The sequence below is a fragment of the Monodelphis domestica genome, chromosome 4 (assembly GCF_027887165.1).
Source record: "Monodelphis domestica isolate mMonDom1 chromosome 4, mMonDom1.pri, whole genome shotgun sequence".
NCBI lineage: Eukaryota > Metazoa > Chordata > Mammalia > Didelphimorphia > Didelphidae > Monodelphis > Monodelphis domestica.
Window position 1 is genome coordinate 420122883 of NC_077230.1, and position 23790 is coordinate 420146672.

General features: G+C 41.5%; 1 protein-coding gene across 1 annotated transcript; it reads right to left on the reverse strand.

The window, feature by feature from the left end:
- Nucleotides 1-652: 652 nt before the first annotated feature.
- Nucleotides 653-22777, reverse strand: C5AR1 (complement C5a receptor 1). The gene is made up of 2 exons (XM_007491957.2): nucleotides 22698-22777; nucleotides 653-2744 (listed from the first exon to the last, which is right to left on the reverse strand). The coding sequence occupies exons 1-2, from the start codon at nucleotides 22705-22707 to the stop codon at nucleotides 1717-1719; spliced, it is 1038 nt and encodes a 345-aa protein (XP_007492019.1). The 5' UTR covers nucleotides 22708-22777; the 3' UTR covers nucleotides 653-1716.
- Nucleotides 22778-23790: the final 1013 nt, after the last annotated feature.

Consider the following 23790-nt stretch of genomic DNA (forward strand, 5'->3'; position numbering starts at 1 on the left):
AATTGGGGGTGGAAGGAGAAAAGTTTGGGAGCTGGAACTTCATCTAATTTCCCTTTCTTGAATAGGGTGTCCCCACCCTGATTCCTCTTAGTCACTTCTATTTTCTTAAAGCAAAGATTCAGCAAATTGAAATTTTGGGAACCTTGACTCAACTGGGTGTCTGATGACATGGCAAGCTACCCTCCCAAGGCAGATTCTCCAGTGTAAATGGGTGAGGGAAGCAGTCATCATTTTAAATTCTTAATTCTTTAATAATTAATTATATACATAATAATTGCATAATTAAAAATTAAAATTAAATTCTTAAATAATTGGAAAACTAAATAAATGTTCCTCAATTGGAGAATGGTCGACAAATTGTGCTCTATGATGGTGATGGAATACTATTTTGTGATAAGGAATGATTAGCTGGATGATTTCAGAAAGAGCTGGAAAGACCTCCATGAACTGATGCAGAGAGAAATAAGCAGAACCAGGAGAACATGGTACACAGTAACTGAAACATTGTGGAATGATCAAATGTGATAGACTTAGCTTCTTACAGCAGTATGGTGATCCAGAATAATTCTAGGGGACTTATGGGGGGAGGGGGGAAATGCTCATCTACCTCTAGAGAAAGAATTGTTGGGGTAGAAAGGCAGAAGAAAACATGTGATTTATCACTTATTTATTTGGTTATAAGATTTGGGGTTTTGGTTTTAAAAGATTATTCTCTTATAAGAATGAATAGGGGGGCAGCTTGGTGGCTCAGTGGATTGAGAGCCAGGCCCAGAGATGGGAGGTCCTGGGTTCAAATCTGGCCTCAGATACTTCCCAGCTGTGTGACCTTGGGCAAGTCACTTAACCCCCATTGCCTAGCCCTTACCACTCTTCTGCCTTGGAACCAATACACAGTATTGATTCCAAGATGGAAGGTGAGGGTTTAAAAAAAGAATGAATAATATAGAAATAGGTAGTGAGTGATAATACACGTATAATCCAGTGGAATTGCTTGCCTACTCCAAGAAGGGGGATGGAAGAGGGGAGGAAGAAAATATGAATCGTGTAACCATGAAAAACTTATGTGTAAATTTGTCATTGGAATAAAATAAAGTTTTTAAAAAATCCTTGCCTTCTGTCAGCATCAATTCTAAGACAGAAGAATGGCAAGGCTAGGCAATTGGGATGAAGTGACTTGCCCACAGTCACACAGCTAGGAAGTGTCTGAGGCCAGGTCCTCCTGACTCCAATTCTGGAACAGGCATCTTTAGACCGTGCTTAAACATCCAAACTGCTGGGGCACTAGGCAACGTCCATCATCTCCTGAACTCCCATTCAACTGTAATCAATTCGAATTCTCAAATATTTATTGAAACAAGATGGTGGTGGCAGGGTGCCATGTGAAAGGATTTCCTGGAGAAAGAGGAAAAGAGGATACCAAAAACACTTTAGAAGTGGGTTCCCCCTGGGGCTGAGGGCATTCCTAGAAGGTCTCCAAGAGGGGAGGCCATAGAGGAAGCATTATCTGGGGGGTAGACAGGAATCTCATTTATTGATTTCTCTGTGATAAACACTGAGAAGGCAAACAAAGGTAGAACAAGAGCCCCTGCCCTCAAGAAGCTCATCCTCTAGCTGGAGGCTCCCGGAAGCCAGTGATTTAGGAGAAGAGGAAGACTCCGGAATCCATAGCTGCAACTTGATCATTCCTCCAGATGGCTCCCTCCGAGCTCCCGATCGTCACAGATTCTCCTCGGAAGCCCCTGTGGATCGCGTAAAGGACTTGCTTTCTCGCCCTACAGAGTCCTCAGTCAGCACCTTCTGGATCATGGTGCAAATGGAGTGGCGCGCCATGCGGTCCTTGATGCCATGAGCAGCCACCACGTAGATGACCGGGTTGATGCAGCTGTTCACATACGCCAAAGCAATGGTCAAGCTGTCGAAGAGCTGCATCCATTCAAAGACGCTGGAGTTCGGGGAGTACACGGCGATGAGGAGCCCCACAATCTGATAGGGGGTCCAGCACAGGAAGAAGCCCACCACCACAGTCACGACCACCTTGATGGTCTTGCGGGAGCGAGTGGCCTGGCGGCGCCACAGTCGGTTGAGCAGAAGGAAATAGCAGAGGGAGATGATCAGGAGGGGACCGACGAAGCTAAACAGGAAGCGAGTGACCGCTATGCCTACCTCCGCCTCCCGGTTCCCCCGGTAGTCCACCCCGCACTCCCAGAAGCCTGGGAGGTCCTCCTTCAGCCTGCGGTAAACCATGGAAGGAATGGTCAGCACCAGGGCCAGCGCCCAAGTCACGCCGCAGGCCACCTTGGCCATGGTCACGCTCCGGTGGTTCTGGCACCAGATGGGCTTCACGACCAGCAGGCAGCGGTCCAGGCTGATGAGCGTGAGCAGCAGGACGCTGGTGTACAGATTGAGAAGGATCACGGAAGACAGCAGGCGGCAGGAGACTTCGCCCAAGGGCCATTCCCCGTGCCGGATGATGGGGACGGCCAACAGCGGGAGCACCAGGCAACAGAAGAGGTCGGCGGTAGCCAAGTTCAGGAACCAGACAGCATTCACCATCTTGTGGCTCTCCAGTTTTGTCACCCAGATTACCAGAGCGTTGCCTGGCACCCCCAAGAGGAAGACCACAAAAAAGACCAGGAGGGAGATTATCTGGTAAACTGTGTATTCCCTGACCCCATCCACAGGGGTATTATCGTAGGTGTAGTTCGCATAATCAGAGTAGTCTCTATCCTTGAAATACTCATTACCTGGTAGGAAGCAAACAAGGAACACAGGACCGTTAATAATGGACACCCAGAGGAAGCAGGGGATAGGCTCCAGGTCTGGAGCCGGGACTCGTCTTCCTGAGTTCAAATCTGGCTTCAGACACTTACTATGTGACCCTAGCCAAGTCACTTCTTGGCCTCAGTTTCTTCAACTGGAGAAAGAAGTGGCAGACCACTCCAGTATCTTTGCCAAGAGAACCATTGAAGGGGGCCATAAAGTGTTGGATATGACCCAAAAGGATTAAGTAGCAACAACATATTTTAAGTATGTAAAAACAAGGGGGCAGCTGGGTAGCTCAGTGGATGGAGAGCCAGGCTTAGAGATGGGAGGTCCTGGGTTCAAATGTGACCTCAGACACTTCCCAGCTGTATGACCCTGGACAAGTCACTGAACCTCCATTGCCTAGTCCTTACCACTCTTCTGCCTTAGAACCAATACACAGTATTGACTCCCAGATGGCAGGTCAGGGTTTTAAAAAAAGGTATGTAAAAACATTCTTCTGGAAAGGGCTCAGGAGCTTTGTACCAGATTGCCAAATGGGGCCTTGGCAGCTAGATGGTTCTGGGGATAGAGCACCAGATCTGAAGTTAAGAAGACCTGAGTTCAAATCCACCCTGAGACACTTTACTAGCTTTGTGACTCTGGACAGATCACATAATTTTGTCTTGGTTTCTTCATCTGAAAAATGAAGGTTATGAGTTGTTTTGTGCTGTTGAGTGAGGATCAAATGAGATATTTGTAAAGCAAGTAGCACAGTACCTGGCACAAAGGAAGTGCTTACCACATGCTTGTCCTGTTCTTTCTGGCATGAAAAAAGTTAAAAATCTGTTTCAAACAAACTGCATTATTCTTTTTCTGGATCTATAAAATAATTCTTTGGTAGTTTGGCATGACTGTCATTTTGTGGCAGAACCTAGATGAGTAATTAGTATTTCGACAATTATTTAGGTCAAGTTGCTCCAACAAGCTTTTGTTAAGGACCTACTATGTGCGAAGCACTATTTATGAAAAGGTCTTGTAGTTGCATTCATACATTTCTTGAGTGTGGCTTGGTAGACAGACTCCTGAATTCAGGCATTCTGTCACTTTTGAATGAAATAAGCGGGGGTCTTCTTGACTCCAACTCCTTCACTCCATTCACTGTGCCAAAAAGAGCATACTTTTGTGACCCCGACTTTTCCCAAACCAAGGATGGTCACTTTGGTTTAAAAAAAATCTACTTGGGGACAGCTGGGTAGCTCAGTGGATTGAGAGCCAGGCCTAGAGATGGGAGGTCTGAGGTTCAAGTTTGGTCTCATACACTTCCCAGCTGTGTGACCTTGGGCAAGTCACTTAACCCCACATTGCTCAGCCCTTGCTGCTCTTCTGCCTTAGAACGAATACATAGTATTGATTCTAAGATGGAAGATAAGAGTTTTTTTTTTAATCTACTTCACAAATACAGTTTTGGGGAAGCTTCATAGACTATAATACCATTTGGAAAAATCTGGATGTCTTAGTGGACCATAAACTTAATATGAGCAAATGGCATGATTTGGCAGCCATGAAAAGTTTTTTTTGAGTTTTCATTCAGAGACATAGTTATAATAACAAGCTTGATCTTAGAGAGGAGATGAGAAAATGTACCTCAATCCCTTCTCTACAGGGATAATGGTGTTGGTGGTGGTGATGGAGGCATCTGGTCTATAGGAGTAGAATTAATAGATTTATATATATATATATATATATATATATATATATATATCCAATCTATTCTTCTGCCTTGGAACCAATACACAGTATTGATTCCAAGACTAAAGGTAAGGGTTTTAAAAAAAAGACATAACATCTACAGGTACATACAAAACACACACACAGTAATGGGGGGGGGGGGTAAAAGAGGGGCACCAATGGCTGGAAAGACTAAAAAAGACCTTCTTGACCAATGTGGCACTTGAGCTGAATCTGGAAGTAATCTAGGGATTCTCTGATGGGCATCAGCCAAAATGGCATTCCTGGTATAGGGCACAGTCAGTAGAAAAGCAAAGAAGTGGGAGATGGGTTGTTGTGCATGACAAGTAAAAGGTACAGTGGGAGCTAAATTGTGACGGTCATTAAATATCCAACAGAAGAGTTGTTAGTTAGTCCTAAAGGTAACATCAAGCTGCCAAAGGCTACTGAGTAGAGCTACCATTTACGGAAGGAAAATCCATTTGGCAGCTGGGCAAAGGATGGCTGAGATAGGAAAAATCTTGTGACAAAGAGATTAATTAGGAGGCTTTTACAATAGTCCAGGGTTGTGGCATGATGAAGGCTTGAACTAAGGCATTGATGGGTGAGTCCAATGGTTAGTTTCACTGAATTGCATTTTCCCTTTTTCTTTTCCAGTCTTTGTTATAAGATATGGCTCAACAGGGAAAGAGGGAGTGATCTATTCTGAAATAAAAGTATTAAAAATTTTTTAAAACTCAATGTCCTTCCTACATAAGACATAAATTAAATAATGTTTTAAATATGATTCCTGAGAGAGGGAACAACAACAAAGAAATGATCTCTAGAATAAGGGTGTTGATTTTGTTGAGGACCAAAACAAAGAGGAAAGGAAAAGAGATGATGTAAGAATAGAAATCCTCAGAATCGGGGTGCAATGGAATTAGGAGTAACCTTCACTAGAGTTTATGGTTCATTGTAAGCATTTACAACTCAGAAATCATCGATTCTAACAAATCAGGGCTTGATTTATTGTTTTGTGGATAGTCTAGACTTAAGAAAGCATCAATAATAGATACTGAACTTAAAAGGGCGTGTTCATAACATCCCTTTTCCCCTTACCCAGAACATGGTTGTTAAACATTGATCAGCACACTTTTGTGTGTTGTCCTATCAGCACTATCTGGGATCTCAGTAGAAAGGTAATAAAAAGACTCCAAGAATCAAGTCATCATTAGACAAAGGCTAATTAATAACAATAACAAACCTGGAATTTGCATGACTTCTTAAAGTTTGCAAAGTTTATTGGCAAAGCTTGCAAGTATTATTTCATTTGGGCTTTGAAATACCCTTTTTTTGTAATGTTGTGGGGAAATCCAGGACTGAGAGGAGGGAAGCATAACAGAGAACAGTTGGTTGAGCAAACAGAGGAAAAACAAGAAGTGCTTCTTCCTGCAATAGGTTAAGAAAAACATGTCAATTGTCACTGAAATCTGAGTGTCCCATAAGTCTTAGGGCAGATAAGTGAGGAGCCAGTTGGTTGTTTTGGTTGTTGTTTATTTGTTTGTTTGTTTGTTTTAAGTAGAGGGAGAAACCCTTGATGAGTTTAAGTCTCTGCCCCAAATAAACTACATCTCAGGGTCCTGAGAGAATTGGCATCTGTGATTGCTGAGACTCAATTATTTGATATTTGAAAGATCACAGAGATAGAAGAAATACTACAGGAAGGGAGAAGGGTTTAAGTTTTGCCTTGATTTTGAAAAAAGGGGAAGAGAATAGAGGATGAACTTATAGACCAGTAAGCCCTGACTTCATTCTCTGGCAGAATTTAGGAAGGGTTAAAGGCATGGCTTGTGAGCATATGGTAGAAAAAATAGAGATGACATAGTGACTTGGTTTCATCAGAAACCGCTCACATGTGAAAAAGCTAAAGAAGGAAGTCTCAAGATTTATCCAACTCAGCAGTTCAGTATTGAAAAAACCCTGGGGACAGTGAGGTGGCTCAGGGTATAGAAAGCCAGGCCTGGAGACTGGGTTCAAATCTGGCCTCAGATATTCCCTAGCTATGTGACCCTGGACAAGTCACTTATCCCCAATCATCTAGGCTTACTGCTCTTCTGCCTTGGAACCAATATAGTATTGATTCTAAGACAGAAGGTAAGGCTTTAAAAAAAAGAAAAAGTCCTGAAAAAGAAATGCCTGGGGGAAAGATTCCTTATTCCACAAAACCTTACACAAAAACTGGAAAACAATTAGGCAGAAATTAAGTTGATATCAGCATTTTACACCATATACTACAATAAGCTCCATTTAGATATCTTAATTAAATCATTTTTTAGAAAATTGAGAATGAGGAGGAACTCTTAGCCAATGAAGGATAAAGAGATTATAAAAGAAAATAGACAGTTCTGATTATAAAATTATAATATTTCTGCATAAATAAAATCAATGCAGCTAGAAGAAGAAAGACTGAGAACAAATCCTTGCATTAACTCTCTGATAAAACTTTGATATCCAAAATAAAGAAGGAATTGACATAAATAGGTAAGACTGACAACTATTACTGACTAGATAAGAGGTCAAACACTTTTTTTAAAGTTATAAAACATTAACAACAAAGTATGGCTAGGCATGATGCTAAACTTGGGAAGTTGTGCTTAGAGTCATGGGACCTGAGCTGAAATCCTGCCTTTGCTACTCACTACTTATGTGACTTTGGACCTCTCTGGGTTTCAATTTATTATCTGAAAAAAAGGGAGGAGCTAGCTTAGGGAAGAGAATAGGCATTTATTTAGTGCTTCCTATATACCAGGCACATTTTTACAAATAATACCTCACTTGATCTTCACAACAACCCAAAGAAGCAGGGATATTATCCACATTTTACATATAAGGAAACTAAAGCAAAGAGAAGTTAAGTGACTCACCCAGGGTCACACAGCTAAGTGCCTGAATCTGGATTTGAACTCAGCTCTTCCTGACTCTTCCAAGACCAGTATGCCAATTAGTTAGCTCTAATATCCCCTCTAAATTTTAAAATGTTCCCAATAATAAATAATATTATAATATAATAAATGATAAACGTAATAAATAATAAGAATGTGTGATTCAGTAAAGGAGGTAAGCCCAGTTTGTTAAGTTTTAGGAAAACATACCCCATGCTGGCCTCATAGATGAGGCGAAATATGGCCTGGGTAGTTTTTGCAATGTTTAGGAGGATTTGAAACTGGCCAGTTTGAGCCTCAGCCCAAAGAGCAGTAATAAAAAGAAGTAAATAAATAACAAATAAAGTCAGCTTGGAGAAAAATCCACAAGCCTGTCTGCAGCTTTCTGCCCTTTACCCTTTTTACCAATGACCCAGACGAAAGCTTAGGTGACAGTTATCAAAATGGCAGGTGATGGTGTGAACTTTAAAATTACTCCACCCTACTTAGACAGTACTTTAGGGGAAGATAAAGTTGTAATCTCCTGATTGAACAATAAAGGTACTTAGTTCTCACCTTATAGTGAAGCTAGAATGTTAAGCTAAGTCTATTTTTAGACCTTAACACAAAAAGATGTTAAGTACCTATAAAGGTTAAATTAATCACAAAAAGGTCAAGTAACTAACAAAAGGTGAACTTAACAAAGAAGTGTTAATTAACTCTAAAGATATAATCTAATCAAAGAAGGTGAGAACTAAAAGTATGAGCAGTCCTGGAGAAAGCCTTTGATGTGATTGGTAGATGTGAAAATTTAGAGGAGGAGCCACAAGGGTGAAAAGGTCTATATGAGCAGCCTAGAAGTTCAGTTCAGGTATGGAACTCAGCCTGCAGGAACTCCCTCAGACAGCTTCCTTGAGACGGTCTAGTGGCGACTTGGGTAAGACTGACTTCCTTTTCCCTTGGGCTCAGGGAGGCCCCTTTGGCCAAGGCCTTTAACTCCTGACTGGCTCAGCCTGAGCTGGAGCAATTTAAATTAACTCTTTCCTCTCCCTCTCTCTTCTCCTTAATTCCTTCTCTCTATATTAATTAAAATCACCATAATTTCCAGCTGACTTGGGTATTTTATTATTTGGGATTTTCCCTGGAGACCAAATTAATTTAGATTTTTCAGGTCACAACTCTGGCCAGTTTGAGCCTCAGCCCAAAGAGTAGTAATAAAAAGAAGTAAATAAATAACACATAAAGTCAGCTTGGAGAAAAATCCACAAGCCTGTCTGTAGCTTTCTGCCCTTTACCCTTTTACCAATGGCCCAGACGAAAGCCTAGGTGACAGTTATCCAAATGGCAGGTGATAGGGACATATTATAAGCAACAATCTGTATCTTAAAAGAATTTGAAGAAGGCAACTGAGTGGCTTAGTGAATGGAGAGCCAGACCTAGAGATAGAAGATCTTGGGTTCAAATCTGATCACAGCATTGATTCTAAGATGGAAGGGAAGGGTTTGAGAAGAAAGAAGAAGAAGAAGGAAGAAGAATTTGACAAGTTTGAATGATGGGTTAAATCTTTCGGAGGGGAAATGAATGATGAATCAAATGAAAATGAGAGGCCAAATCTTGGGGTAAGGGATGGGGAAGAAACCCTGAAATATAAATGAGAAGAAGATGAAGGACTATATTTAATTCTAAAGAAACCAGCTTTTTTCAGTACAAGACTAAGGAGGGATGCACATCCAGACTCCAGTTCACATGATGGGGGGAATGTGAAATATTGCTCAGATGTCCTCAGTCTTCATATGAGTCAGAGCTATGATATGAGTAACACCCAACATCCAGAATAAGGGAAGTAATAGCCAGACCCAACACTATTCCCCCTACCTCTCAGATCCTGTTTGAAGTATTGAGTTCACATTGGGGTCCCTCATGTTAATAACTGGGGGATTTGCAGAGAACAAGAAACTTGAGGCTAGAGCCAATGAGGAGAGGGTGGGAAAAAATCCTGTTTTGATTGTTTAGCTTGGAGAAGAAAAGACTCGGGGTGGGGGGGATGATAATAAAGCTGTCCTGGGGAAAGAGGATTTCAATTTGATCTGTTTGGACATTGAGAGCAAAGTCAGAAGCAAATAGAGAACATAAAGAGGCAGGTTTTGCCTTGATCTCAGCTGTCCCTTTCTACCCGTGGGTCTTTGGCCAAGTCTGCCTGCCTCAGTTTCCTCTACTGTAAAAATGAGGAGCTTGGAATCTGGTGGATTTCTCAGGTCTGTCTCAGCTCTAGAGCCATGATCTATAAAAGGAAAAAAATCCCTAATATCAATGCTCTCATGTCTTCTTCCTCTCATTATGGAAGTATTGGGACACAGCTGCAGAAAGAAGCACGTCTCCAGACCCAGCCAGTGGGTTCATTTGTTTTGCTTAACTGAATGTCTTTGCTAAGTTGAAAAATTCTATGGAGACAAAAAATGGTATCAGCTTAAAAAAAACACACACATTGGGGGCAGCTGGGTAGCTCAGTGGATTGAGAACCAGGCCTAGAGACGGGAGGTCCTAGGTTCAAATCCGGCCTCAGCCACTTCCTAGCTGTGTGACCCTGGGCAAGTCACTTGACCCCCATTGCCTAGCCCTTACCACTCTTCTGCCTTGGAGCCAATACACAGTATTGACTCCAAGACGGAAGGTAAAGCAGACTTTTTAACTTTCTTTATTATTCTTGGGGGGTTTGTTTGTGTTTTTTTTAATCTACAGTTTCTTTTCAACATGGCTAATATGAAAATATTTTGTGTGACTGCCCATGGATAATCTTTGTGAAATTGCTTGGGGTTTTTTCAAGGAAGGAGGGAGTGAAAGAATTTGGAAATATTTTTTAAATGAATGTTAAAAAGTTTTGTTTACATATAATTAAGAAAAATTAAAATATAATGATTTAAAAATACTTATAGCTAGCATTTTTATAATGCTTCATAGCTTGCAAAGTGCTTCACATAGGTTACCTCCTTTGTGCCTCTCTACAACCTTGGGAAGTAGGTATGCTATTATTTTCCTTATTTTTCGGATGAAGAAACTGAGGCAGGAAGAGGTGAAGTGACTTGCCCCAGAATCACATAAGTCAAATTTGAACTCTGGTCTTCCTAGTTCCAAATCTTATATATATAAAACCCTCACCTTCCATCTCAGAATAAATACTGTGTATTGGCTCCAAGGCAGAAGAGTGGTAAGGGCTAGGCAATGGGGATTAAGTACAGCTCAAATCTAACATTCTACATTCACTTTGCTGTCTCAATAAAACACTTTAAAACATTAATAAAGGCTTTTTAAGAAATTAGATTGAATCCCTACTATTGAGCTGTAAGAAAGGATAAACAGGATGATTTCATAAGTAGCTGGAAAGATCTACATGAACGGATGCAGAGTGAAATAAGCAGAACCAGGAGAACTTTATACACAGTAACAGCAATATTGGGGCACGGTCAACTGTGAAAGACTTAGCTACTCTCTGCAATTCAATGATCCAGGACAATTCTGAGGGACTTCTGACAATGAATGCTGTGCACCTCCAGAGAAAGAACTCTTGGAGTCTGAATATAGATGAATACATATGGTTTATCACTTGTTTATTTGGGTTTATGTTTTGGGGTCTTATATGGAAATAAAAAATAAATTTAAAAATTCAAGTGATTTCAGAGGGGAAATGGGGGGGGGGGGGGCTATAGTCCCTTGTAAATCAAAAGGCTTGAGATTCTGTGCTCAGAATAGGGACAAGATCAGGATGGGATGGATTTGGAACACAGGAGAGATTGCCCATATTGATCACAGATCCATAGAAGCAGTGATGGAAGCAAGAAAAACTTGCCCCCGGTGGAAGGTGTCCCAAAATAGAATGGGATGCCTTAGAAGGTGGTAAGGCCTCCTCCCCACTCCCACCCCCCCAGAAGAATCCAAACAAAGCTGGAGTGGTCACTCATGTGGGATATTGTAAGGGTCATTTCTGACCTTCTCTAAATCTGAGCATCTGTTTCTAGAAGCCTGGAGGCTAAACGACAGAGCCAGGAGATGCTGAAGGGCCAAAAGAGGAAATGAGGAGGGAGAGAGACGGCAGAAATCAAAGAGCTGGAAAAGAAAACAGAGGAAGTTGGAGTCTGTACAGAAGGAGGAAGAAGGGCAAGGGAGGTGAAGGAGAGAGTAAGGAACAAAGAGAAGGAGCCTCAGTGTCCCAAATAGAGGGAACTGGTGGACAGAAAGGGAAAGACTGATGGACACAACAAGACAGAGACTGAGGGATGGGAGAGAAGAAGGACAGAGGAAAAGGGTTCATGGGGAACAAGTAAGGGGAATGAGCTTAGAGAGAGGAAGACCAAAGGATAGAGAAAGAGGATGCCAGGGTGGTAAGGGACAGAGAAAAGGGAAACAGACAGGAGGAAGGGGACAACAGAAACAAAAAGAAAGGAAAGTCTGAGGGGCCAAGAGCTGGAGAGAAGTCAAAGAGAAGAGGATCTGAGGGGCAGAGTGGAGGGAAGGGATGATAAAGGATGGAAGAAGAAACCTACAAAAAGAAAGATAGAGAAATAAGCTGGGAAGGGATGGGGGGAAACCTGAGGACCAGAAACAGAGGAAACTAATTTCAATTATGTAGAATAGAATTGAACAACATTCACGCACGCGCGCGCGCGCGCGCGCGCGCGCGCACACACACACACACACACACACACACACACACACACAAACCCAGAGCATTTAGGATACACAGAAGGAGGAAAAGCAGGGAACATGCATTTATTAAGCATCTACTATGTGAAGACACTGTGCTAAGTGTTTTACTCAGTGAATAGAAGGCCGTGCCTAGAGTCAGGAAGACTTGACTTAGTTGTCAAGGGAAAACTGTCAATTGGGTAAAAAAAAAGTTTTCTTCAAATGGCTCTGATAATATTCTAAACTCCAAAAAAAGAGAATTATTACAAATATATAAGACCAAGAAACATTCCCCAATATTAAATAATCAGAAGATGTGAACAAACTTCTCAATGGAATGATGCAGCCATAAAAAAGATTGCTCCAAATTATGAATAATAAGAAATGTGCAAATGAAAATAATTCTCCAATTATATCTCACACCAAGAAAACTGGCAAAGACAACAAAAGAGAGGAAGAGAATTTTAGAGGGGCTTGATGAAGAAGGGCACACTAATACATTGTTGGTGGAGCTGTTGATTGATCAACTTGAAATTATGCCAAGGGAAAAATGTAGCTAAAGCATCTGTGCCCTTAGTAGGCAAAGGTCCCAAAGAAGTTGAAGTCAGAAAGGTCCCACATATACCATGCAAGGAAAATATTGGAATCCCAGAAGAAGAGATGATTGGAAATTAAATAATGTATAAGACTTAGGTCAAATTTACTAGGCTTCTCCTTTACAAATCAAAGCCTTTCCTGATCTCCCTTAATCTCTCTGTTGATCATCTCCCATTTATCCTGTGTAGATTTTATTTGTACATAGTTATTTGTATGTTGACTTCCTATTGGACTGTAAGCTCCTTGAGGACAAGGTTTTTTTTTGTCTTTGTTTCTCCTGACCCTGCTACAATACCTGGCACATAGTAGAAGCTCTTAAAAAACAAAATTCTTACTTTCTATCTTTAGAATCAGTACTAAGTATTGGTTCCCAGAAAGAAGAGTAGTAAGGGCTAGGCAATTGGGGCTAAATAACTTGTCCAGGGTCAAAGAGCTAGGAAGTCTGAGACCAAATTTGAACTCAGGACCTTCTGTCTCCAGCTCTGGGTCTCTATCCACTGAGCCTTAGGCTCTTAATAAATACTTATTGACTAACAAAACCAAATGCTCTATATGCAAATGCTGGCAAACATAAGATGTCAGATAATACTATTATTCATTATAAGATTAGGAGAAATGAAGTCTGTTTTCACAAATCAACTATTGTTTGAGTCCTTTTGCTTTTTAGTATCTCATTTATCTTATCGGAAGTTCCTGAAATTGCAGGCTACATTGGGATGGGCCCAAGTCATGACTTGTAGCTTGCATATGTTTCTATTTCATAATCATTTATCTTCGTAATCTGTCTGTGGGATGTGTAACTGTACTGTAATCTCTGGGGGATGGAGTCATTTCTAGAACATTCCAGAAATGTTTCCCCAAAGGCAAGCGAGCCCCAGGCTGGGGGGTCCCACTAGACAACCTGCCTCATGGCAAGAGAGTCTCCTTGGAGGTCAACTGGCCTCCCAACAGCTGTTTGATGCATTTTAATGGCTTTTCTTACCCTGAAGTCATTGGAAGACTTCATTGGGGTGGGATGCCCAGACGGGGGGGATCATGTGGTTGCCTTAAAGAGGAGGCCCGCTGGAGATAGGAAAGGCATTCTCTTATGTGCTTTGTGTCTGGGTACAAGTCCTGGATGGAAGGAGGGAAGAAGAAAAGACAGTAGAATGGGAAGGGGAAGGGAGAGAGGGAGGGAAGGAAGGAACAAACATCTATTAAGTATCTACTATGTTCCAGGCACCACGTAAGCCCTTTCTAACAAATAGTATCTCATTTGACCTCACTAATTTAAGAATTCATGTTTCATATGCTGTACTGTTTCTCCTGAGCCATGCTTTGGACCTGACTCCATCCAGTCTCAGGATTTGGGCTAACAGGAAAAAATGATTATTCTTCTGTGTATGGAACAAACAAATCGCCCGTCCATCTCTCAGTGCAGAGAAGGGTGGAGGGCTTGATGGACCACCTCCTAGGTAGCTGCTTATCAGTTAGAGATGTCTTGGGATGTTCAAAGGAGGGGTTAAATAATAAGTTCCCCACAGTGCCTATAGGTGCCTGGACCAGGAATTTCAGATGTCTTTGGGGAGCGGAGAGAATCCTTTGATCTTAATCAGGATGCTTTGACTGGTCACTTAATGAATTATTTTTAAATTAAGAAAACTCTCTTGGGGGCAGTTGGGTAACTCAATGGATTGAGAGCCAGGCCTAGAGATGGGAGGTCCTGGGTTCAAATCTGGCCTCAGACACTTCCCAGTGTAAAAATAAATTGGTGAGTTATAAAAATAAAATGTTTAGATGGAAAAATTGTTCCAGTATAGGTTCAAAACTGTTCGGATATGGGGGCAGCTGGGTAGCTCAGTGGATTGAGAGCCAGGCCTAGAGATGGGAGGTCCTAGGTTCAAATCTGGCCTCAGACACTTCCCAGCTGTGTGACCCTGGGCAAGTCACTTGACCCCCATTGCCTAGCCCTTACCACTCTTCTGCCTTGGAACCAATACACAGTATTGACTCCAAGACAGAAGGTAAGGGTTTAAAAAAAAAACAACTGTTCGGATACTTTTGATGGATGTAATCTATCAGTGATGAAGTGAAGCTCAAATGTTAGCTTCCCTTCAGGGCCAGGCTCAAGGATGCTAAAGAGACTCTTATTATAAACATATAATGTTTATTGAAATATATAAGGATAAATAAAGGATTTCTAATTCTAAGGGATTCTAAATTCACCCAAATAAACTCCCTGGTTCTACAAGGAACCGCTTTTCCTATGTTTCACAGGCTACACTACTCCCTGATCTGACTAAACCAAATTTATACAACCTAAATAAGAACTACTACTATTATCCTTATAAATCTTAACTTCACCTTCAAATTATAAATAGCAAAGGCTAGCTGGTTGAGTCTCAACAAGCATCAAGACTAGGACTCTGAGCCTTAACAGACTCAGAGTCCAAACCAAAGACCAGGTTTTTCTTTGGTCTTCTCAGAGTTAATTTATAAAAAACTATAGTAGATAGTCAGTAGTGTTTCCCAAGTTGGGAAATGAAAACACTGAGCTCCTTCAGATCTTTGCCTCAGACAGAGAGAGAGGCAAAGATGTTACCTCCTCCAGCCCTGACATAGAGTCTCTGAGTGTGTGTCTCTGCCAACTGCCAGAGAGTAATTGACACAGAAAAACAGTTTTAACTGTCAACATCTGAAATCAACATGCTCTCTCAGCTCTGCTTCAAACTCCAGTTCTTATCTCTAAACTAATAAAATAATATGTATTTTCTAATGTTATCCTTATACCAGCTGGGTGACCCTGGGCAAATCACTTAACCCCATTGCCTAGCCCTTACCAATTTTCTACCTTGGAGCCAATACACACTATTGATTCCAAGATAGAAGGTAAAGGAAAGAGAGAGAGAGAGAGAGAGAGAGAGAGAGAGAGAGAGAGAGAGAGAGAGAGAGAGAGAGAAAGAAAGAAAGAAAGAAAGAAAGAAAGAAAGAAAGAAAGAAAGAAAGAAAGAAAGAAAGAAAGAAAGAAAGAAAGAAAGAAAGAAAGAAAGAAAGAAAGAAAGAAAGAAAGAAAGAAAGAAAGAAAGAAAGAAAGAAAGAGAGAAAGAAAGAGAGAAAGAGAGAGAGAAAGAGAGAGAGAAAGAGAGAGAGAAAGAGAGAGAGAGAAGAAAGAAAGAAAGAAAGAAAGAAAGAAAGAAAGAAAGAAAGAAAGAAAGAAAGAAAGAAAGAAAGAAAGAAAGAAAGAAAGAAAGAAAGAAAGAAAGAAAGAAAGAAAGAAAGAAAGAAAGAAAGAAAGAAAGAAAGAAAGAAAGAAAGAAAGAAAGAAAGAAAGAAAGAAAGAAAGAAAGAAAGGAAGGAAGGAAGGAAGGAAGAAAGAAAGAAAGAAAAAAGAAAGAAAGAAAGAAAGAAAGAAAGAAAGAAAGAAAGAAAGAGAGAAAGAGAGAGAGAGAAGAAAGAAAGAAAGAAAGAAAGAAAGAAAGAAAGAAAGAAAGAAAGAAAGAAAGAAAGAAAGAAAGAAAGAAAGAAAGAAAGAAAGAAAGAAAGAAAGAAAGAAAGAAAGAAAGAAAGAAAGAAAGAAAGAAAGAAACTCTCTTGAGAATTTCAATAATTCTACAACAACCCTGAGAGGTAAGTGCTATTATTGTCCCCATTTTAGAGATGAGGAAACAGAAGGCAGACAAGGATTCAATGACATGCCCGTCACTAGTTGGTATCTGAGGCAGGATTTGAATTCAGATCTTCCCGACTCTAGGTCTAGTACTCTTTATTCACTGAGCCACCTTGCTGCCTTTGGGATAAACAATTGTCCTCACCTTGATGCTCTGTCCACCTGAATGTTTGCTTAGGAACTAAGAAAGCTTTTCCCATTTTGTAGAGAGACCTAGGAAAATGCCCATTTCTAATGTTAGCAGAGGAACGCTTAACTGGGGCAAAGAGCATGCTTGTTGAAAGATCCTCTCCAGAGAAAACATGGTCTGTATAAATCAAGTTTTTGGTTCTGAGATCTTTGGTTCTATCTGGAAGAAGAAATAGACAAGAATACCACATAGGGATGGTGAGGGGAAGAAGAAAGGGCAAGGTGGACCTCAAGAGACTTTGGGATCCTGGATCTGCAGGTGGAAGGAACATTAGAGATGATGTCATCCAACCCTTTGATTTTACACAGGAGAAAACTGAGGCCCACAGAGGTTGTGACTCACCCAGGTTCTAGCAGGGAGGAAGTTGAAGACTTAGATTTGAACTCGGGTCCTCTGCCTCTAAGATCAGAGTTCCCTGAGCTATATGGACTTCCTTTAAATTAAAAAATTACAATCAATGCATGATGGAAGGTTCCTTTCCTCTCTTTCCTCAATTCAGGGCATTCACATGCATCCTCTCTTTTATGGTCAGTTTACTGCGGGGGGAGAGGGGTTGGGGGTGTAAAAAAAAGCCTCTAGATAAGCTGATGAGGCAGACAGAGCTGAATGGGTAGCATGGAAGCCCTTTGAGGACAAGGACTGTGACAGGGGCTTTCTTGCTGCCTCTAAAGAGGTCCTGGGTTCAAATCTGACCTGAGACATTTCCTAGCTGGGTGATCCTGGGCAAGTCACTTAACCCCCATTGCCTAGCTCTTACTGCTCTTCTGCCTTGGAACCAATACACAGTATTGATTCTAAGGTGGAAGGGAAGGGTTTAAAAAATTTTTTTAATTAAAAAAAGGAAAAGAAATTGGAAACAGAAAGCGAGTGTCATGTAGTATTAGGGTTGGTCTTGCAGTCAGGAAGCCTACTGTCAGTAAATACTAATTAAGGGGGGGCAGCTGGGTGACTGGTAGATGGTAAGCCAGAGGACCTGTGTTCAGATCTGCCCTCAGACACTTCCTGACTGTATGACCCTGAGCAAGTCATTTCACCCCTTTTGCCTAGTCCTTGCCCTCCTGTCTTAGAGCTGTTGATAAGATAGAAGATAAAGGTTTTTTAAATTAAATTTAAAAATATGTATATATATATATATATATATATATTTATTTAGAAATCCTAAAAATTAAGGGAGAAATTAATAAAATCGAAAGTGATAGAACTATTGATTTAATAAATAAGACAAGAAGCTGGTACTTTGAAAAAACAAACAAAATAGACAAAGTACTGGTCAATCTAATAAAAAAAAGGAAGGAAGAAAAGCAAATTAACAGCATCAAAGATGAAAAGGGGGACAGCACCTCCAATGAAGAGGAAATTAAGGCAATCATTAGAAATTACTTTGCCCAATTATATGGCAATAAATACACCAATTTAGGTGATATGGATGAATATATACAAAAATACAAACTGCCTAGACTAACAAAAGAGGAAATAGAATTCTTAAATAATCCCATATCAGAAAATGAAATCCAACAAGCCATCAAAGAACTTCCTAAGAAAAAATCCCCAGGGCCTGATGGATTCACAAGTGAATTCTATCAAACATTCAGAGAACAGTTAATCCCAATACTATACAAACTATTTGACATAATAAGCAAAGAGGGAGTTCTACCTAACTACTTTTATGACACAAACATGGTACTGATTCCAAAACCAGTCAGGTCAAAAACAGAGAAAGAAAACTATAGACCAATCTCCCTAATGAATATAGATGCAAAAATCTCAAATAGGATACTAGCAAAAAGACTCCAGCAAGTGATCAGAAGGGTCATCCACCATGATCAAGTAGGATTTATACCAGGGATGCAGGGCTGGTTCAATATTAGGAAAACCATCCACATAATTGACCACATCAACAAACAAACCAACAAGAATCACATGATTATCTCAATAGACGCAGAAAAAGCCTTTGATAAAATACAACACCCATTCCTATTAAAAACACTAGAAAGCATAGGAATAGAAAGGTCGTTCCTAAAAATAATAAACAGTATATATCTAAAACCATCAGCTAATATCATCTGCAATGGGGATAAACTAGATACATTCCCAATAAGATCAGGAGTGAAACAAGGATGCCCATTATCACCTCTACTATTTGACATTGTACTAGAAACACTAGCAGTAGCAATTAGAGAAGAAAAAGAAATTGAAGGCATCAAAATAGGCAAGGAGGAGACCAAGTTATCACTCTTTGTAGATCATATTATGGTCTACTTAAAGAATCCTAGAAATTCAACCAAAAAGCTAATTGAAACAATCAACAACTTTAGCAAAGTTGCAGGATACAAAATAAACCCACATAAGTCATCAGCTTTTCTATATATCTCCAACACAGCTCAGCAGCAAAAACTAGAAAGAGAAATCCCATTCAAAATCACCTTAGACAAAATAAAATACCTAGGAATCTATCTCCCGAGACAAACACAGGAACTATATGAACACAACTACAAAACACTCTCCACACAACTAAAACTAGACCTGAGCAATTGGAAAAACATTAACTGCTCATGGATAGGACGAGCCAATATAATAAAAATGACTATCCTACCCAAACTTATTTATCTATTTAGTGCCATACCCATTGAACTCCCAAAATATTTCTTTACTGATTTAGAAAAAAAACCATAACAAAATTCATTTGGAATAACAAAAGATCAAGGATATCCAGGGAAATAATGAAAAAAAAAACACATATGATGGGGGCCTTGCAGTCTCAGACCTTAAACTATATTACAAAGCAGCAGTCATCAAAACAATTTGGTACTGGCTAAGAAACAGAAAGGAAGATCAGTGGAATAGACTGGGGGAAAGCGACCTCAGCAAGACAGTATACGATAAACCCAAAGATCCCAGCTTTTGGGACAAAAATCCACTATTTGATAAAAACTGCTGGGAAAATTGGAAGACAGTATGGGAGGGATTAGGAATAGATCAACACCTCACAGCCTACACCAAGATAAATTCAAAATGGGTGAGTGACTTAAACATAAAGAAGGAAACCATAAGTAAATTGGGTAAACACAGAATAGTATACATGTCAGACCTTTGGGAGGGGAAAGACTTTAAAACCAAGCAAGACATAGAAAGAATCACAAAATGTAAAATAAATAATTTTGACTACATCAAATTAAAAAGCTTTTGTACAAACAAAACCAATGTAACTAAAATCAGAAGGGAAACAACAAATTGGGAAAAAATCTTCGTAGAAACCTCTGACAAAGGTTTAATTACTCAAATTTATAAAGAGCTAAATCAATTATACAAAAAATCAAGCCATTCTCCAATTGACAAATGGGCAAGGGACATGGATAGGCAGTTCTCAGATGAAGAAATCAAAACTATTAATAAGCACATGAAGAAGTGTTCTAAATCTCTTATAATCAGAGAGATGCAAATCAAAACAACTCTGAGGTATCACCTCACACCTAGCAGATAGGCTAACATGACAGCAAAGGAAAGTAATGAATGCTGGAGGGGATGTGGCAAAGTCGGACATTAATTCATTGCTGGTGGAGTTGTGAACTGATCCAACCATTCTGGAGGGCAATTTGGAACTATGCCCAAAGGGCGACAAAAGAATATCTACCCTTTGATCCAGCCATCGCACTGCTGGGTTTGTACCCCAAAGAGATAATAAGGAAAAAGACTTGTACAAGAATATTCATAGCTGCACTCTTTGTGGTGGCTAAAAACTGGAAAACAAGGGGATGCCCATCAATTGGGGAATGGCTGAGCAAATTGTGGTATATGTTGGTGATGGAATACTATTGTGCTAAAAGGAATAATGAACTGGAGGGATTCCATGTGAACTGGAACAACCTCCAGGAAGTGATGCAGAGCGAGAGGAACAGAACCAGGAGAACATTGTACACAGAGACTAATACACTGTGGTATAATCGAACGTAATGGATGTCTCCATTAGTGGCGGTGTAATGTCCCTGAACAATCTGCAGGGATCTAGGAGAAAAAAACACTATTCATAAGCAGAGGACAAACTGTGGGAATAGAAACACCAAGGAAAGGCAACTGCCTGACTCCAGCGGTTGAGGGGACATGACAGAGGAGAGACTCTAAATGAACACTCTAATGCAAATACTATCAACAAAGCAATGGGTTCAAATCAAGAAAACATGTGACACCCAGTGGAATCACGAGTCTGCTATGGGGGGTGGGGGAGGAGGAAAAGAAAATCATCTTTGTCTTTAATGAATAATGCTTGGAAATGATCAAATAAAATATTATTTAAAAAAAAGAAATATGATGTAGTTTCCCACAAAATATATCTATCTGTATATATTTATTTATTTATTTATTAAGTCTACTCTAAGCACTCAGGATACCAATTTAGGCTAAAGGGAGTCATGCAGCCTAATGGGGGAGACCACCATATGCAAACAGATCAATTGGAGGGAGTCAGCAGAGAAGCCACGGGCAGTAAGGGAATCGGGAAAGGCTTCCTGGGCTTTGGGCTCAGCCAGAGATGAAGCCAGGGGGGACACGTCTAGAGGCCGAAGGAACACCAGGGAGGGGGTGTCGCTGAGTGGCAGGTCTTGGGGGTTTGGGGGAGGGTGGAAGGAACAAGAAGAGTGGAAGAGGCCATGAAGGCCAGACTGGGGTTGTTGGAGGCACCAGGCAGCCACCAGAGGTGATGGAGTGTAGACGGACTAGTTAGTTAGAGAGTTTACAGAGTTGGGGAGTGGCTGAGTCAAATGTGGGTTTGGGGAGTCTCCCTTTGACAGCCGATTGGGGGACAGACTGGAGCGGGGAGAGAGGGGAGGTAGGCGGACCCCCAGACAGGAGGGGATGAGGAGGGTCTACACCAAGTGGGGCCAGAGCCCAGGGAGGGAGAGAAGGGGCACACCAGAGATTGGCCAGAAGCCGGAGCCCCCATCTGGGACGCTGAATCGGACTGATGGCCACACACACCATTTGAAGCGTCCTCACTGGCCCACAAGGATGGAGGAAGTTTCCACATCACAAGTTCCCTCTACGGATGAAGTTACAGAGATGTAACCGGCCAGAAGAGCTGGGCTTGACCACACAAAAAGAAGTTCTGTGCCAAAAGTCACCCAACTAGCAGGAAAGAAGCCTGTCGGGTAATCGGCAGGAGTGACCCGACCTACAGGGAATTCAGGCGAAGCCAGAGGGAAATTCGTTCTCTGAAGGAGGAGCGACTCGGGAAAGAAGAACCGGCCCGAGCGGCCCAGATTCTGCCCAGGAGGGCGTTCGTAGTGTGGAAGCTCCTTCCAGCAAGGCAGCAGCTCTACCACAGCTCTCTTTGGGAAAGGAGAAGCCCAGGGATGTGGCTGGACCTCACAGCTGGCCGGGGCCACAGGCTCAGATTTTAGGTGGGAAGAGAGGGAAGGGGCAGGACCTGAACTTGGGCCTTCCTGACCCCAAAGCTGGTCCTCTATCCCCCAAGCCACGGCTTTTTTCTTCCTTTCTTATGTGATTGTTCTCATCTTCAGAGAGCTACACCCAGCAATGGAAGGTAAAATGGTTTTGTTTTTTCAAGAAAGACGGAGAGAGAAGGAAGCGGAGATGGAGGAGAGGAAGCAGGAGGCTGTCAGCCACCGATGGGAGAGACGGGGCAGGGGGGCAAGGAAGGTGGGACAGACAGGCCGAAGTAGAAGTGTCTAAGGAGGGGAAGAGGGAAGACCATGAAAGAAAGGAGAGGAGAAGGAAGGACAGGCAGAGGGATGCCAGAGGAGAGAGCAGGAGAGCAGGAGAGTGAGGAGCCAGGACCAGAGGCTGGAGACGAAGGGTTCCAAATAGAGGGAGAAGGGAGGGAAGGGTCCGAGAGACGGGGTGACCAAGAGACAAAGAGCACATAGAGGAGGAAGGACTGATACTGAAAGGCAGAGACAAGAGAGAGCAGGGAAGACTGGGGGGCAGAGATGGAGAGACCGGACAGAGGGGAGACAGAGCCAGAGATGGGGGGATTGAGGAACAGAGAGAGGGAAAACAAGGACAGAACAGGAAGACTGGAGGGACAAAAAGGGGATACTCGGGGACAGAGAAGGGGGACTAAGAGACATTTTTATGGGCTTCCTGAAAAACAGAAGGGGAGTCAGAGACATAATTAGGGATCAGTGAGAAGGGAAGATGGGGAGACTGAAGAAAGGAAGGGGCCTCTGGGGGGCTGAGAAAAGGGAAGACTCACTTGCTTCCATCTTGATCCAATCTCTGGCTCTGACCTCAATTGTTCCCGTTTTACCCCCCAGAGCTCAGTTACTCTGGTTTTTAAAGGAGGGAGGGTAGAAGGGAGGAGAAGAGGAAGCAATAGTGGCTTAAGTCCTCCTAGGAAGTTGCCCTAATCTCTGACACCCAGCACCCACAGGAAACCCTCAGTGTCCCCAGAGACAAATCTATTACAGTTCTCAGACCTCAGGAGCACCTGGCATTTTCCCTTGAATGTTGCACTAAGAAGTCAGAACCGTCTACCTAAAATCAAAACTTAGAGCAGTAGCAGATTTGAGTCCGAAAAGACTTTTCCTGGCACAGCAAAAATGTACTGCTTACAAGTTAGGGATAGGTTGTTATTTTTCTCATGTCTTAAGTATTAGGGCACAGGGGGTAGCTAGGTGGCAAAGGGAATAAAGAACCAGGCCTAGAGATGGAAGGTCCTGAGTTCAAATCTATACTCAGACACTTCCTATCTGTATGACCCTGGGCAAGTCACTTGACCCCAATTGTCTAGCCTTTACTGCTCTTCTGCCTTGGAACCAATATTCAATATCAATTCCAAGACAGAAGGTAAGGGTTAAAAAAAAAAGGATTAGGGCATCCTATTGAACTTTCATATAAAAATAATTATAATCTGAACTTTTACTCATATATAGTAAATACCATTTCACACATACAGTGAATAATTGGTTCAAAAATATGGCCTCACTATAAGCTAATTATTAATAATTTCTTTATATTCAAGATTATTTTAGCTGAAACTCACTCCTCATTTAAAGTTACCTTGTGGTTGATATAATATATGGGGGCAAAGCCAAGATGATGGAGAAGGTACACTGATTCACCTGATCTCTACCAAACTATCCTACAGAAAACCATGATATAATGCCTCAAAGTGAATTCTGCAGCAGCATAACCTACACCAAAAAATGGGTGAAATAATTTTTCAGCCCAAAACAATTTGGAAGACCAACTCAAAAGATCTATTGCTCCAGGGTGGAAATGGAGCACAGAGCAACATGCCAAGGCACTCCCCACCTTGGCAATAGGTTTTGGGGGCAGCTGAATCT